The 18,275-nt window shown below is 42.5% G+C and overlaps 1 protein-coding gene across 1 annotated transcript in view; it reads right to left on the bottom strand.

Annotated features, from left to right (window-relative positions):
- Window positions 1–17,397, bottom strand: part of IRS1 (insulin receptor substrate 1) — a 65,599-nt gene extending 48,202 nt beyond the window's left edge. Inside the window, exon 1 of the mRNA XM_077488198.1 lies at window positions 13,429–17,397. Within this exon, the coding sequence (XP_077344324.1) occupies window positions 13,429–16,684 (3,256 nt within the window). The 5' untranslated portion in view covers window positions 16,685–17,397. The remainder of the gene's footprint in view (window positions 1–13,428) is intronic.
- Between the last annotated feature and the right edge of the window lie 878 nt (window positions 17,398–18,275).

Genomic DNA, 18,275 nt, shown 5'->3' with positions numbered 1-18,275 from the left:
TAGCAAAAAATATTGATTTTAGGCTAAGAAGTGGCAGAAAAAGATTTAGACTTTAAGTGGTTAAACCTCCTGCATTTACATGTGGTTGAAAGCTTGGCAGACTGCCCAGATTATTTGTTTACACAGAAGTTCTTTCCCTTTGATCTAAGAAGTGTTAGTTACAATGTTTCAAGTTCTACACTTGGCAGATTGCCCAGGATGCTTTCTTTTGACAGCTGAGTGAGCAGATAATCTCCCCACTTGTTTATATGAAAGAATCGCCTACTCTCAGTGGGAGAGATCATCAGGGGAGTGAATCGAGATCGCGTTTTTTATAAGATTAATCGTGCAGCTCTAGTGGGGAGTCCATGCACGAGAGTTCAAATGCAGCAAAAGGTGTGTAGATGGTCACAGATGGGCTGACTCTGGATGGCTGCCTGCTCATAACAAACTAGAAGGGGCTCTGTAGACAGTAGAAACAAAGAAGAGAGCAGCTCCATCTAAGTGCAGCGTAATAAAAACATTTTAATATAGGACAGACGATTTTAAACTCACAAGATTGTAGAGATTACAGCGCATGTGAAATGGTATAGGAAGTTCATCCACTCCTGGGGGAAGGTGGTGGAGAGGCAGCTGATGTTCCCAGCTGCGTTGGTGGCTCCCAACGCTTCCTGGTTCTCAGATTCGGCTCAGGGGGCGGCTGGTTACTTCTGGATGGTGAGAGAGTGGGGAGGAACATGCATTTGGAGCATGCATGCTCATCAGTGCCATGTGCTGTAATCTCTAGAATCTTGTGAGTTTAAAAGTCTGTCCTATATTAAAATGTTTTTATCACGCTGCACTTAGATCGCGCTGCTCTCTTCTTTGTTTCTATTAGTAAATCCTGACTACTATTGTTTTCAAAAAATCGGATCTGTGCATATAGCCAAACCAATTCTGTCAAAAGAAATTACTCTTCAAAAAAAAAAAAAAAAAAAGAAGGTAAAAACCATCTTCACTTGAAGTAATTAAAGAAAGCTAAATTTTCTACACCACTGAAAATTTCCAGCGCATCAAAACATTGTTGTGAAATATTACATGCAAAGAGAACATCTCCTAGCTACTTTAAGGATAAATCTCTATAGACATCTTCTGAGGAGTTGACCCAGATATGTCAAGCTATATCAGAAAATTGTGCATCATTACATCTCTGAGCTTTCCAGCAAATAAGATAAACAAGTGGAACACTCATTCCCATCTTACAAAAAAATGAGATATTTACATAGCAAAAGGGCAGTTTCTAGAGACGCGGCATTAAATCATTCAGTTTATGTTAAACATCCTTTTCCTAAATGCACTTTAATTGTGAATAGAAAGCCAGATTTACAGAGAATAAAATCAGCAGCAACCAGAGTATAAATGGTGAAGGGTAGATTTACAGAAGTATTACCAAACAGGGTGGCTATATTAGAGATAAAAGTGACATTTGTTAAATGGCTAAATATTATCCTATTGGTCTTTAACACGTTTCACTGGAATGATAGGCATGTAGGCCCATTCAGTTCCTATAAAAAAAATAAAAAACTAGTACACAATAATGAATAGAGTACAAAGAGGAAAGCTGAAGACATACAAGCAGCTGTCAGGAGACCTCAGTAAGGGGAAGCAATTTTATAAATGGTTTATTAATGTTAGTACGGTTTCACTTTCTCTTAGCAAGATGTTCCATTAAGGCATACTGCACAAAATCAGCTTCTAAAGTCCACCGAAAAAAATAAAAAGAAAGAAGAAAAAAATTGTAATTTGTAACTGAATTATTCATGTATCAAGACATCAATTGTCTGTCAGGATCAGGATCAGACGGGAAGCTGGACACTGGTATCTTCTGACAGATCACAAACAGTTTCTCTTCATTATGACCTAGGAAATTCAGGTAAAGGTTATGTCCTGTCCCAGAACTAGCATGCAGGCCAGGATTCCAGAAGCCTCCATTTGTCGCTTCTCATTTAGGCATTTTTCTTCATGACAGATTACCTTTAAGATGATCCTCTCAGGATAGCATTATGGAGAGACTAGTTCTTTTTAATGGTGTAGACTTGCAAGGTTGTAATCCTGACTGAGACTTCACTGACCTGGCATGCAGGATAGGAGCTATAGCTTTTCAGATGCTAATGGCATCACTATACAGTGAAGCAAGGATAAGGATGACCGCCCTGGAGCCTGTTCCTGTTTAAAAATACAGTCAACCTCACAAACTCCTTTACACACCAGCCCTATCTGCTAAGACTAGAAGAAAAGAGGGTGGAAGTACTCTGTTGCTTCTAATCAGTACACGTTTGTACTCATTGCTTTGTCAGCTCTATTTAGTCTTACTTCACATTTTAAGCATAGGTCCACTTCAAAGCAGATCTACACTGCATCTGAGCACCAAACAAAACACTATTTAATTAATATTCAAGCTGGGAAAAAAACCTCCTTCCCTCCTAAAGACTCTGGACTCTACTTAGGCCTGGAAACCAGGAAGTAACTGAGGAAAATGTGAAGAAAAAAAAGGGGGGGTGGGGTGCAAAGCAAGTAAATAATAAAATAGTAAATTCTGATTGGGAGAGTCAAGTTCTACTTTAAAAAGGTTATAACTCCACTTTCTTGGGGAAAAAAAAGTAAAGAAAAAAAATATAGCATATTTAATTGCGACACAAGTCATATTGTAATTGAATGTTATTAAAAATTACCCTTCCTTTTCAATCTACAGCCTCTGCAATTTGCTGAAAATGCAATGCAATGCAATATGGTTACCTGGAGGTGTCTTGTACACATAATATGTACAGAACATCCCCCAGAAACATTTCCTGCATGTGCGATTGGCTCACTGATTTTTCCCAGAAGTCTGCACAAACATACAAGTCAGATTTCAGGCATCCCCTGCAACAAAAATGTAATTTTTGGGGAGATACTTCTAGAGCTGTACGATTAAATCGTTAAAGAATCAAGTTCGCGATTCAACTCTCCTCACTATTTTAAAACAGCATTTCCTGATTCTATGTACCATAACAAGTGCAGAAAGTTCTCTGCTCACTTCTGACAAAAAAACAAAAAAATCCAGACAGCCTGCCAAGTTTATCACAACATCTGAGATGAAGAGAAACATTGTAAAATGTAGTTCTTTAGATCAAAGGAATGAGCTTCAGTCTGTAAATTAGGTCAGTTTAACCACTTAAAGACCAAACCTTATTTCTGACACTTGTTTCTTACAAGTTAAAATCAGTATTTTTGGCTATGAAATTACTTGGAACCCCCAATTATATATATATATATCTATATATTTTATAGCAGAGACCCTAGAGAGTAAAATGGCAGCTGTTGCAATATGTCACATTACATTTACGCATAGGTCTTTCAAACACAATTTTTTGGAAAAAAATACACTTTAATGGGCGGTTTAATGGGTAGCACTCCTACTGCACATGCTGCTCCCACTGTGATTGAACACAATAGGAGGCAATTAGCGGTTCCGACGGCCGCCGCGACCCACTGATCGTTCACAGGAGAGACGGAGCAACGGTGTGCAGGCGTAAGCAAAGCACACTGCTGCTCTGTCAGGCTAAGGCTGGGTTCACACTGCTGCGGGGGGAGATCCGGATGTGATTCGCACCCACACTGCAGTGCAAATCACATCCGATCTCCGTAGCGATGCGAGTTCAGCCATACAGATAGTATGGCTGAATTCGCATCGCTCCCGCAGCAAACTCGCACGGGACCCTTTTTTGGTCCGCAACAGAATCGGATCGCATGGGGGTTCACACCATGCGATCCGATTCCTGTGCGAGTCGGCAGATCGCACTGCGATATGCGGACGGATCTGGGGGTGTCATTAACATATCATTGACACTCCCAGCCGTCCGCATAGGGCAGTGTGAACTGCCGGCGGGAGTAATGCGATGCGGGAAAACGCCGCGGATTCGCGGCGTTCCCGCATCGCAGCGGTGTGAACCCGGCCTTAATCACAATGTCTTTTCCTCCAGTGAATCCACACCCCACAGTTAGAAAAAAACCTCCCAGGAAACACATTTTACCTCTTGATCGCCCTTGTAGTTAAGCCCTTCCCTGCCAATGTCATTTATACAGGGATCAGTGTATTTTTTTTAGCACTGATCATTGTATTGGTGCCAATGGTCTAGAACAGTGAGACAGATATGTCCAATGCAATGTCAAAGCCCCACTAAAAAAAAAAAAAAAAAACTAAAAAAAAAAAAATCTCTATTAAAAGTCCCTAAATATATCCCCTATATTGTAGACGCTATAATTTTTGCACAAACCAATCAATAAACTGTAATTTTTATTTTTTTACCAAAAATATGTAGCAGAATGCATATTGGCCTAAATCGAAGAAATTAGTTTTATTACTTTTTTTTATATTATAGCTTTGTATTTTTTTTTTTTTAATTGTTGCACACCACAAAACATAGGAGGGGATCGAATACCTCCAAAAGAAAGCTCTATTTGGGAGAAAAAGGACATCAATTTTATTTGGGTACAGCATTGCATGACCACGCAATTGTTAGTTAAAGCGACACAGTTTCGTATTGCAAATTTGGCCCGGTCAGGTAGTGGGTAAAACCTTCCGGGGCTGAAGTGGTTAATAATTATGAAACCACTCTTAATGGACTGACTTTTCCACACACATTTTTGGGACCAGTGACATTTATACAGCGATCGGTGCTATAAAAATGCACCGATTACTGTATAAATGTCACTGGCAGGGAAGGGGTTAACACCAGGGGGCTATCAAGGGGTTAACTGTGTTCCCTGGGTGTGTTCTAACTGTGGGGGGTGCGACTGACTAGGGGAGGAGATGGATCGGTGTTCCTATTTGTCCCCTGACAAAACTGAGATTTGTGTGTTTACACACACAGATCCTGGTTCTCGCTCTGTCACGAGCAATCGTGACTGCCCGGCAGTCATCGCACCCTGCCAGACACTTGCATCGGTGCTGTAGGAGGCGCCCACCCACAGTGTCTTAAAGAGCCGCCGTACAGCTACGAAAGCTGGCCCAGGGGAGCCATCCTGCCGCTGAATAACTGTGGCGGCTGGCCGGGAACTAGTTAAAAGGAGAAGTCCAGCCAAAGCTAGATCACAGGAGTGCAGTTCATTCTCAGAAGAGAACAGGCCGAAGTCCGCTCTCTGCTGACATCAGAAATATCAATCCAGGCACTGCATCATCCTGACAAAGTCTGAATCTGCCAGGTGACTGGACTGACAACCGGCTCAGTCGCTCAGTGAGCGGCTGAGAGCCTGAGCTGGCCACCCCCACCCCCCTCCACAGCCCAGTGTACCAATGAGCGAGGGAGAAGAGCAGAAAGATGTAGACTGTCAGGGAGCTCTGAAAACTAAAGCCCCATACACACTATCAGATTATCTGCTGAGTTTTTCCTTCAGATTTACCAAAACCATGTAGTAGAAGGGCCTGCCTGATTGCATACACATTGAAACTCCTAAGGTTTGTCCTCATATTATTATATGGTTTTGGAAAATCTGAAGGAAAAACTCAGCAGATAATCTGATAGTGTGTATGGGGCTTTAGTGATCTGTGGTGTTTGGTCACTCGGTTCTCAGTGCAGGTGCGCCAGGGGATAGATGCAGCATTGGACTCATGCTGCATCCACCTAGGGAAGTAGGATATCTTAAAAAAAAAAAAAAAAAAACCTTTACTTCTCTTTTAAGTAATACCATTAGTTTGTTATCTGTAGGCAAGAAGAGGTGTGCAAGTAACATAGGATGCTGCTGCGCTTGCCATTGGCAGATATTAAATGTTAAAAAATATAATAGCTGGTATGTAAATATGGACACCCCCTTCCCCCTGCTCACTCTTATCAGATGTGTAGTCCCATTATATACCTTTATACCCAAAGAACACAGCGCTAAAATGTTATAAAAATAGAACATGTAACAAAATAATCACTTGAACAATTATTCGGTAGCAAGTTCAAAAGAAGAAAGCCTTGTCTGCACAGGATATGAACAAATCCATAGATGCGTGGCTTTAACAATAAAAAAAAATAGAAATCCTGCAATGGAATTGCATTCCTCTGGTTTAATTAAGTAAGAAATACTCCAGTAGATTGGCCAGAACATGGGAAACTGATATACCATTCTCAGCAGTCAATCACTTCTTCAGTCTTTTGCTGATTTGGAAAGAGGAAAAGGCCTGGCCTGAGAACAAAAACTATAAAAGAGGATTTCAGAACACACACAAACACAAAACAAGAAGGAAAACAGCATGTGACAGGTTTAGATCAATCGAATGCTTGCCAGAAAAAGCAGATACATCAGCATCTTATGAAACCCCACAAACAATCCAATAGAAGAGTATATACAGCTACAGCAAAATAATCTTTCACAATCAATATTACCCTCTGTCATTTTTCAAGCACCTCCGTTTGCATACTTAATAATTTACGGTGAGTCAGGAAACCTTTCAAATCGCAGTCTCACCGATTTCAATGGTTCCATAGGCAAAAAATAGGGTTGCGACTTGTCATGCGATTTTGAAAAAAAGAAACCCCACAAGTGATCCAATTGAAGAGTATCTGGCTACAGCAACACTATCGTTCACAATCAATGTCACCCTCTGTCATTTTTCCAGCACCTCCATTTGCATACTATATTTATACTTTTACACAATTAAAGTGTAAACGCTTTTAATTAAAAGGAGGCACTTCAGTCCCCCCCCCCCCCACAAAAAAAAACACTTATTTGCCAACTTTAGCTGTTAACTTTTAATAAAAGGAGACTGACACGTCTAGGGATGGAACATTGTCCTCACCCGAGCCGATTCTTCAATGGGCTTTGGGTCCAGGAGCTGGCATCTTAAATCGGAGTTCCACCCAAAAATGGAACTTCCGCTTTAAGTGTTGGTGACCCCCTGACAGGCCACAATTGGCACGTCTTTTTTTTTTGGGGGGGGGGGGGGGGTACTGTCTTTTTAGAGGCATCCAGCTCCCACTTCCTCCCAGGGTTCTGCGGCACTAGAAGGAAGTTCAACTCTTCCCCCCTCCCTCCAGTCTTCTGGGACACGTCACAAGTCCCAGAAGATTGCCCGGCCATTCACAGAATGCCAGCTGTGGAGAGGAGCAGGGCCTTGTACGTCTGCATCACTGGACCGTGGGACAGGCGAATGTCCGATTAAAATTCAGCAGCTACACTTTTTGTAGCTGCTGACTTAATTTATTTTTATTTCTTGCCGGAACTCTGCTCTAACTAAGAGAAACCGGCAGTGAAGGCATGCACAGCCAGCTCCCTACTGCACCAGTGCAAGCCGCGCTGTACTTTATGAATGGCCGACTCCTGCAGTCTTCTGGGACTTGCGATGTGTCCCAAAAGACTGCGGCGAAGATCCAGAAAAAAAGCTAACTAGAGTCCTTTATCAGAAAAAAACACCACCTTGAAGATGAGGGCCATGTCCTGGGAACATTATTCAAATATGGGTCTTTGGGAACTTTTCTGGATCTTGTCCTGGCTTTCTCTATGGGATTTACACAGTACCACCAATTAGCCATGCACCCACCCTAAGACCCCTTTCACACTAAGGCAGTTTTCAGGTGTTTTAGTGCTAGAAATAGCGCCGGTAAAGCACCTGAAAACTGACTTCCATGCTGCCCGAATGTGCTTTCACACGGGGGGCGGTGCGCTTGTGGCACATTATAAAAAGTCCTGCAAGCAGCATCTTTGGGAGCGCTGTATACAGCGCTCCAAAAACGCCCTGCCCATCGAAATAAATGGGCAGCCCTTCCGAAGCGCCACAACACGAACCCTTTTAAACCCTTCTTTGACTGCTAGCTGGGGCTGAAAAGCGCAGCTTAATCAGTGCTAAAGCGCCACTAAAAGCTGGTGCTCGGGCGGCTCCAGTGTGAAAGTAGCCTTACATTGGGGTCTACAAGTGTGTATACTTTAATGTACTTTGAGGCGGAGATCCCTATCAGCATTTCACTTTTCTTCAGTTATCGCTGGGCTGTAACTTAAAAGTAAAAAAAAAAAAAATAATTATATACAAAAAAAAAAAAAAAAAAATGTAGCTATAGTTTTCACTTTCAACTGGGACATGGATACATAAAGCTGCCCTCCACTGACAGCTGTCTTAGCAGGCTTTAAAGAAGACAATGCTGAAATCACAGAAAATAGCAAAGTAAAACCTTGATTTAATAATCATAATTAAAGAAGAAATTGGGTGCGATAGAAAAATAAAATAAAAAATGCATTCAGTTGCTGCAAAGAACTTTGTACAGACCTAACTCCCACACACAAGTACTCTGTACAGGAGTATGAGATCACATTACCTTGTGTGACTTCAGTTCACCGAGCACACATCTCTGATAGCAGGCATATAGTCATGCCAAACAACTGGACCAAACTCCTACTAAACTTGTATATTTGTTTATCCAGATCACATTACTTATGATAAAATGCAATAGTCTCCATGGTGTAATGTGACAGGATACATTACCAGGTATTATAAAAGTACACTCACATTGCAATAAATATTGACACATTTCACAAGAAGTTGAAGCTATAAAATGTTTAAAAATAACAGTGAATCGTAAATAACCCCTATATAAAATGAGTTGCCAAATGCTATCAAATAAAAAAAAAAAAAATGAATAATAATGAACTGTGGATTAGGAAATCAGCAACTTTCTAGTTGTTGCAACATGGCATACTGGTACTTGAGGTTTCCAGAAGAGCTGGAGAGACTAATGTTATCCACCTCTGCAAAGAAAAAAAAAAAAAAACACACAGCAACACCCTACACTAAAAAACTAAAAACATTATAAATAGACAGCTATGTAATATTGAGCAAAGTCCAGTAGGTCCTAAAACCAGCAAATGTACAGCAAGACATGGTTTATTATCCGTACAAGACAGTGAGAAAAAAAAAAAAAAAGAGAGAAGGGCAGAAGGAATGAACAATACACATAAGCTTATTAACTTAAAGGAAGGTCAGGCTAACAGAACCATATGGTCTGCATTGGATAATGCTAGCTGCTTGGCTGCCATGCTAATCCAATAGATTCAATATCGCGCATCACTACCTCGTTGCATGTATTCTGATCATTTAATTTAAGCCAGAGACAGCCAGAAAGCATTTTCAGTCAGCAGCATATTTCTCTCGGTGGTTACTTTTTTTTTTTTTTTACGTTTAGGAAGCAGAATGATAGAAAACACACCAATGCTATCATTCCATCTTACCAAGTGAAATTTCACAAATTATTTGCAAGGATGCAATTAAAATTAACCAATAAAATATTTATAGCAGAAGTGAATGGGACCATGCTGCAACCTCATCTAAAGGATGTGGCTGTGGTGCCCTGAAGAGGGAGTTCAATGTGAAATTCCTCATTAAACTGGCATGCAGGAGGAAGAATATCACCTTCTAATTGCCTAACCATGGACGAGCTGCTGCTGACAAAGAGATCCACTGCAGATCGCGGGTCAGCAGCATTAAACATGTAAAGGGGGCCTTAAGGGGTTGAAAAAACATTTAACACTACAGGAGGAGTTCAGCTTTAATTTGTTAGTGAAGTATTCCTAAACCTTCTAATGCATTTAACACTACCAGCTTCCCAAATTAACAATGTTGCTGTCTAAGAGTGGCCCTGTTGCCCCTCCATCCAGTGTGGATACATTCTAACCAAGGAAGTTACTGGCCGGATCACCACGTAAAAATAAAAAGGCATAAATTAGCATCATAATAATAATAACCACCATAATAATAATGCAGCCCCTCCCCCCAACGCTTACCTGAGCCTGTGAACAAGAGCAGCAGCTCTTCATTGGCTGAGACAAAGCAGCGGGAGCCATTGGCTCCCACTGCTGTTGATCACAGTAAGGAGGGAGCAGGACCAAACCACACACTGGAGCAGCTTCGGAGCGAGCATGCACGAGTGCCCCCAAAGCAAGCAGCTTGCTCTGGGGGCACTCAGCAGATTGGGCGGGGGGAGAGAGAGAGAGACGATAAACAGAGAAGGTAAGCATAACAGGTATTTAAAAAAAATAAAAAATAAAGCAGCCTTTAGTGTCACTTTAAAGGATTAGTAAGCTGCAATATAGAACATTTTTTGTTTTGGCATTTAAATGTTGCTTTAAATTATGGATTTACCTTCCTAGTCCCACCTTAACATTACAAAAGAAGGGAAATCCAAGTCAAAGTCAAAAAGTAAGCAAGCACCGTTTTTTTTTTATTTTATGCCATGTTAATGTGAACATGTAACAAACTTAAAGTAGCTGTTATCCCAATTTGGCTGCAAATGTCAAAATTTACTTTAAAATTAAAAAAAAGTAAAATGAAATTCATACAAAAGGAGAAAAAAAAAAAAAAAAGAAGAAGAAGGGGGGGATGAAGGAAAAACCTACTATAAAAATATTTTAAATAAAATTGGAAATCTTCAGTTCTCAAACTGAAAATTGAGCTGTAGCCCTCTAGAAATTGCCATGAAACATATATGGATTAGCATCTTTTTCCCAAAAAAAGTCAATCCCATGTTAGTTATTTACCTTACTGTCTTGCAATTACCTCTCAGAAAACTGTCTGCAGAGCAATTTACAGGTGTGCACTGCAGGGAGGGATTCAGGAAAGCAAACTGGTCAAACTACAACCATTACATGGGGGGTTATTTACGAAAGGCAAATCCACTTTGCACTAAAAGTGCACTTGGAAGTGCAGTCGCTGTAGATCTGAGGGGAAGGTCTGAAATGAGGGGAAGCTCTGCTGATTTTATCATCCAATCATGTGCAAGTTAAAATGCTGTTTTTTTATGTTCCTTGCATGTCCCCATCAGATCTACAGCAAGTGCACTTTCATGTGTACTTGTGGTGCAAAATGGATTCAACTTTCATAAATAATCCCATGGTCTTAGATTGCTATGTTGTTGCTTGAAATGGACACATAAATTTAAATGAAAAAAGAAAATCAGGGCCTCAAGTTAGAGTAAACATCAGCTGCTTCTACATTAGACACAAAAAGCAGACAGGGTGTCTCCTGAACCCAAGCAGTAAAAGCACACACCTGCCCACAAGTGAAGCATGTGGCAGCCAGGATTTCCAATGTCTTCAGAAAGTGATTTGCTTGACTATCTGCAAACTGGGTGAGTCAGGAAGGCTTTCAACAGTGTGTAAAAAGGCCATTAATTGAGCCAAGTAGAAAATGACCTGTAATTCTGATTGCATTGGTTTAAACAACTTTAAAAGAGAAATAGTGCATCTAAAGATCAAATAGGTTTTGTTTTCAGTGACTTCGTTCATGCTTTGGATTCAAGAGCAACATGGAATAGTAATAAGATGATGACTGCTTAAAAGGACAATGTAGGGTCTATGAAAACATACAAGCAAATAGCAAACTGTGTTGATTCAGGAGGAAAAGTAAACAACCAGATGCACAGAAGGGTGTCCTGCCAAATGGTTATGTAGAGGCTTGGGGGTTAAGCGGATATGTGCTAATAAGAAGGAAGAGAGGGCGGGATAGAAGCAATGAGCCCATGAAATGGTAGATTCCCACGCTCTAATTTGTTCATTCATGAAGCACTGAGCTAGTCATGTTAGTCCACATGGAAATGGTGAACAGAAGCAAAAGCATTTCAATGTGCCCATCACACCCTGCACAAGACTGATATTATTCTGAGAATAGGAAGATACACAAAACACACACACACACACACACACACACTGCAGCCAAGCATTTCTGACTGCTAACATGCAAGAAAAAAAAATGCTGCAAGGTCAAATTCAGAATCAAATACATTCAAAGTTCTAAAACAGTATGTGTTACTTTAGGAAAGCATAAAAAAATAAAATAAAAAAAAGGAGAGAAGTGTAAAAAGCACTAATGAAAAATAATAATTGGATATCGTGGAATAAAAAAATAAAAAAAACCAACATGACAAGTTTTGAGCAGACTGCATCTAATTGCGTTTTCAACATGCAATTAAACTTGTAAAGAGCACTGATATGATTTCAAGCAAAACCCGTTAGGATTTCATTTTGTTATTAAGTTTCGGAAGCATCAATAAACACTGGATCTTAAGGGAGTTGTTCTGAAGGCGTGAAAATGAGCATTCAGGGATTTGTGAAGCCAAGCATCTTCATTTGCTTGAAAGGAAGGGAAAAAAAAAACCCTACATGCAAGTATTTGAAATTATTTTTACTTATCTAGTAGGCATTCAGTTCATTCATATGCAGTTAGCTTCTCAAATTACTTGTAGACAAAATGCGAAACATGAATAAACACCTAACAGACGCTAAACAGAACACCCTAAACATGTATAAAAATAAAAAATAAAGCCTGAGAACAATTAGGTTGTACGTTCTAAAAACGGAGAACATTTAGCGACTCTTCGATGACTTCTACACATCTGCACTCTCAAACCCAGCACAGACCATATAGAATTCAACCAGAGGGAAACAACCATGTGGCTTCTAATTCCAAGTTCCTACAACGTAACATTCCAAGTATGATATAATAAAGTTCCAGACTATAGTTGTGCAAAGCTACAGCAAAGTATGTCATAGAATTACATCTACATTTTGTCATCTATTTTTAAACGTTGCATAGTTACATAATTGCATATATATTTATTTTTTTAAGTCACTTTTATCAGTGCCACTTTAAAGAAAAAAAAAGGGAAGGAGGAACTGTTCATTTTAAATAGTGACTAACAAAGGATGGGCAAATTCCAAAATATTGGTTAGAAGCACTTGGCACAGCATCTACACAATTTGAAAGTTTGGTGGCTTTATCACTTGAACTACATGGAAGCTATATTTACATTTTATCTAAGATCCGATTTATTTTTCCCCATACCATACCACCAATCAAGCACACGGCTAATCAAATATAATACAAACTGCAAACCTTCTTTCACATTTAATCAAATAGAAATAAAAAAGGGATAAGTAAAGATTTAATGAATTAGTATACCATAAAAGGGGTTTTCAGGAACTACACATACAGCTCAGGTTGTCCACATAAACTAAATGTTAAATCAGCCTGCTTATGGTTTATTGTGGGGCACATTTGTATTTATTTTTTTACAGACAGGCATTTAAGGATGGATATGGCGCACCTAAAAACCTAGAACATAATTTTTTCAACTTTTTTGGCATGGAAGAGCCTTTGAAATAACTTTCTGGTGTCAGGGAACCCCTGCTAAAAATGCTGATACATTAGTGTGATGGTCAGTGGGAAGAATGCTCCTTACACTTGTGGTGATTGGGAAGAATTACCCCCCTACAGATAGTTAAAAGACCTACAGTGTCAGTGAGAACTTAATAGATAGAAATTGCTTAAGAAACCCCTGACAACATCAGGAGGAACCCTGGTTGAGAAACCCTGACCTACACAATGCAAACATAAGATAACTATAGTGCATCTGGAGCTAGTAAAAAGCTCTGATTAGATTTGAGAAAAAGAGAGAAACCTACCTTCTGTTTCTGCCTGGCTCCTATGTTCTTCCAACTTATGGAAAGTGATGCTAGCATAAGCACTCAGTTCCTCTGAGGGGTGAGTGATCCCAGGCTGATGAGAGTTACAATGTTCCAGTCCACTCAAATCCTTGACAAGATCCAGGTCAATGTAATTGAGGCCATTATGATGGTGGTCTGAGGGCTGCAAAGATTCTCTCCGTGTAGCATCACCTGGCCTCAGCCAAACATTCTCAAAGGAAGCAGAACTGTGTCTTTTTACATCATCCCCAGAAACAGGGCCAGCATTTACCCGAGCTGTAGTAGGGGTAGAAGAAAAGGTCTCTGAGCTATGTCGCCTCCTGCCCTGTGGGTCACCGGCCCTGACAACTTTGGCACTCTGGTTGCGGTTGGGGCTTAGGCTGACTCGGGTAAATGCACTGGGGCCAGAGCCCTGGCCCAGAAGAGAGGAGCAAGACGTTTCAGTTAAGGTTATATTTCCAGGAGGAGGTGAAGCAGGTAGGTTACCAGGATTCCCACCGATTGACATTTCAGCATAATTACTTTTACAAGAAGGAGATATTGGCTTGGCAGTGATCCTGGCAGTTGGTAACTGGCTGTAATCTGAACATATGGTACCTTGCTGCATGCTCATATAGTCCCTTGTAATTGGCTTTCCTCGTACAGGTGGGCGACTACTGCATACGTCAGAAGAGCACACTGTATTTGCAGGTTTACATGACTGTTTATATGATGGCGTACAGGAGGCATAGGAATTTTTGGCCTTCCAATGCTTAAGATCCATGTTCATATATTCAGATATATTTTCTCTCTGTGGTACCACTCGACTCTGCACATAAGATGGTGAATGCATGGAAGATATAAAACCCCCAGGGAAGGCCTTCTCACTAAATTCAATGTTGACATATTCACCAGGACTCTTAGGCTCTGGAGGTAAAGCAGGCTCCCGTGCCCTTGGCAAAGTGCTTGCCTTACTACTGCTTTCCAACGATAGCCTTGTGGGCCTCATCAATCTGTTCTTCACCTGAGCACAAGATTCCCCTTTCCTGCAGTGCAGGGTTTCTTGCCCCCCTAGACTATCACTACTTGTGGAGGAAGAAGAAGATTCTTCATTGTATAAAGGATGATCAGAATTAACAGATACCCGTGAATTACCATCTTCGTTTTTCCTGTGAACATGCTTAAAAGACCTTGGCAAAGAGAAGTATGAATAAACAGGTTTGGATGGCTCTTCAACAGAATTGAGAAAGCAGTCAGGTGGTGTGCTTGTAGTGGAGCCACTGGCTGGAGACATGTTAATATAGTCACTACAAGGCAATTTACCATCATTGCTCTCTATGGACAACTTTGGGTTGGTTCCATTTGTCCAAATCTTACTGTAGGCACAGCTGTCTGGGGAACAGCTACCACTGGGAGACATCATCATATAACCATTCGAATCCATCTGTGAATGGCGTCTTGGATTAATTATCTGCTGTGGAGCAGACACACTCTTAGGACTCATGGGCATATAGTCACTGTTTTTAGTAGGCACAGGGGCAACACCAGGTGACATAGGCATGTAACCATCATCACTGTGGTTTGGTCTATTTTCCAGGTGGAGGTCCAGGCACTCTTCAGGATATGAATAAGTGGGCACAAAAGCAGAGTGCCTAAAAGAGGTGAGGCGCACAGGATAAGAAGGCATCATCTCGGTGTATTCCTCAATTGATGACTGGGATGGGGTCTTCTGGTGGGAAATAGTAGGAGGAGAAGTGCCGGATGAATGCGTCCTCTTCCTGAAAACTTTGTCAAGGTCAGGAGTCTCCTCACCCCTACTTGACTGGCATCTCTGCTGTGTTCCTCTTTGAAGGAGACTACTAGATTTGCCCATGCTGATGTAATTATTGAGGTCTTCTTCCCGAGCTGGTGGCGTGTGCCCCAAAGAATCTGGCGTTACACTACGAAAAGAGCTTCTGAAATCACAAGGACTTGATCCATATTCATCAGAAGAGATAAAGCCACCATCACTAGGGGAACCAGATACAGAGGCACTCGATCTTCGAGGACACAAGCAGTCAGAAGTAGAACCATGCCCACTGGTGCTACTAGAGGATAAACTGACTGGACTTGTGGCCGAGGGTGAGCAGCGTGTTGTGGGCATGGGAATGGAGCGACTATGGTTAAGAGGTGGATGAAGTCGAGAACTACCAGTGCGCCGATGCGACTGAGCCCTGCTTGCGCTGGGGCTTACAGGGCTGCCATCCATTGAGGCGGGTCTGGACATTGTGCCCTCTCCATCACTTGAGGCCCGAACTCTGAATGAGGAAGAGCCATGTTTCGCATTTCCTCCAGCAGGAGATGTGGCTGTGACACTCTCGGTGCGGGCTCTCCGATTAAGCCCCACCTGGCTGGGTGGCGGATGGTTGAGGTGATGTCTTCTAAGGGGAACAGAAATTGGATTGGAGCAATTAGATGAAGATTGGCTTTTACTCCTGGGTCGAAACTCATCACTCAGTGCTTTCATAGCTTCTAGGATGGTCTCATGCATATTCTGTGCCACCACAGAGTCATCCACTTGCATCCAGAACTCACCAGCCCCCGTGACAGCAGAGCGACCAACCTCAATGAAGAAGAAATTCTCTGAATGGCCACATCGCCGGATGTTCATGAGCTGCAGTACCACAGCCGCTGCATCAGAGTTGAGCTTTACCAAACTAATGGTTCGGTGGGTCAGGCACAGTCGGTAGATTCCAACAAGATTTTTAAGCTGTCCCAAACCCTTCGGTTTCATGATCACCTGCCACACTTCCTTAAAGGCCAGGCCAGGAGGGTTGACCTCACCATAAACGTCTTCCCCGTTTATCCCATCGTGCGTCCCGTTGGAAGCCCCTTCGATGTAATGGTGGTGGTGCGTTTTCCCTCGGTTGTGCAATTCCACCAATGCCTGGTACCATCCTTCCTGTTCTTGTTCACAGTCAGCAGCAATGGCAAAGCACTCATCTTTCGTGTACAGAGCCACCAGATGTTTGTTCTTCGAATCCGCCCTCTTGTTGATATTAAAGCAGCTCTCGAGTGGAATGGACCTTTTTGGGGCCCCCGACTTATGCCTCCACTTCTTCTCGTTCTCGTAATACTCTAGCCGGGCTAAGCCCGACTCGCTGGCGACCCTGAGCACGAAGAATCTTTTGTGCATGCTCTTAGGTTTTCTAAGGTAGCCCACCTTCTTGATGTCGGAGAAGTTGTCCTGAGGCGGAGGGTCTGTAGGGCTGGCCATTGTACCAAAAAATAAAGAAGTATAAATACTATTTCAATCCTATAAATAGTAAAAAAAAAAAAAGGGGGTAGTCTTTGTAAAAATAAAAGTACAGGTACGCTATGCAAATTCACAGATCATTCAGCACCAAAAAAAAAAAATGATATAGAGAAAAATCGTGCTTGTAGAGAGATAGATCCACTGTGCAGAGTTCCATCAGAGAGGAGCTGAGCTTGTCTGCAGGGAGCCCGGTACTGTCATGGTGTGCAGGGGGCAGACATGGTGTACACACCCGGGCATGTTGCTTGGCATGTGTCTGCAGAGCCCCCCGGTGCTCCAAGTTTGCAAGCACTGCGGTGTCTGTGTGGGCTCAGTCCTGTCCACAATCACTGCCGCCTGTGTACTGTGTCCCCATTCAGTCCCATCGCGTTGCAGAAAGTGGCATCTGATGGGAAGAGGAGGGCAGGTAGCTTGCTGCACTCTCCCACCCCCGGCTGCCAACTGACTTCTCCTCACCCCTCCTCCTCCTGCACTCACTCCGGGGTGCACGGACCCTGGCCGGCCAGCCTGCAGCAGCAGCAATGAGAAATGCCCGCCCGGTGAGGAGAAGGTGCTCGCCGCTGCTCCCGGACTTGCCGGAGTTGTGTGCCAGGCTTCCTCTCTCTCTCTCTCCCCCCACCTTTCCTTGCGAAATAAACCAAAACAAGCTGTGTCTGTGTCTGGGTTCCCGGGAGCCCGCACAGCCCCCGCCCCCCTCCACTGCTCCCGCCACCGCCACCGCCTCCTCCTCAGTCTCCCTCAGAGCGACACGTGACCACCGCCACACACACTATACAGTACACTGCATGGAGCTGCCAGCCCTTCAACCTAGCCTGCTAGTCTCCATAATGCAGCAAATCAACGCCCCCCGCCCTGTTACCGCTATGGAGCAATGAGAATGCGTTCGAGGCGAATGGCGCTCTCTGATTGGTGCTGAGCGATTGTCCTTTTTTTTATTTTTTAGCATCCCTCTCCCCCGCCCAAGCTTGGTTGAAGGATAGCGTAGTAAAAAGGCGTAGACGCATTAGAGTGCGGTGTTATTTATGAAACGTGAGGCGGCTGGGTGCTGCTTTCCCTAATAAAATCCCGTTCTCATACAGTATAATAAAGGCTTACTATGTGTTCACACCGAGTTATTTATGTATCGATATCATTCTTAGGTAATAGAGGTGTTTGCTGGGCATTATAGTTCCTGGCAGCCTGTCTGCTCCCCTTGTTGGTATGCAGTGAATGCAGGACGTGGTGCCTCATAAAATGTCTTATATACTCCTGTAGTGAGCAGCAGATGTCATATTCCCTTCTTAGTATACATCAGAGGGTGGCTTCTACTCGCCTAAGGGAAAAACTGCACTCCACCTAGCTAATAACTGGCCCTGGAGGATAATTCAGAAATATTTACTAGTCCATGGAGTCCAGCATCGTGTTCCACGCAGCCCTGAGCTTCAGACATACTGCAGTGCTCCAGGGCCGCAAAGGTCTTCCTTGAAGCCCTCAGCTTTTCTCCTTCTATGCCGCCATCTTAAAACCCCTGTTTGCGCATTCACAGAGGAACCACAGGTCTCTGCCATGTATT

This window comes from Lithobates pipiens, unplaced genomic scaffold (assembly GCF_037356315.1).
Source record: "Lithobates pipiens isolate NorthernLeopardFrog02 unplaced genomic scaffold, aLitPip1_a1.2 Scaffold_18, whole genome shotgun sequence".
Lineage (NCBI taxonomy): Eukaryota > Metazoa > Chordata > Amphibia > Anura > Ranidae > Lithobates > Lithobates pipiens.
Note: the sequence above shows the minus strand (reverse complement) of the source record. Positions and strands in the feature narration are given on the sequence as shown.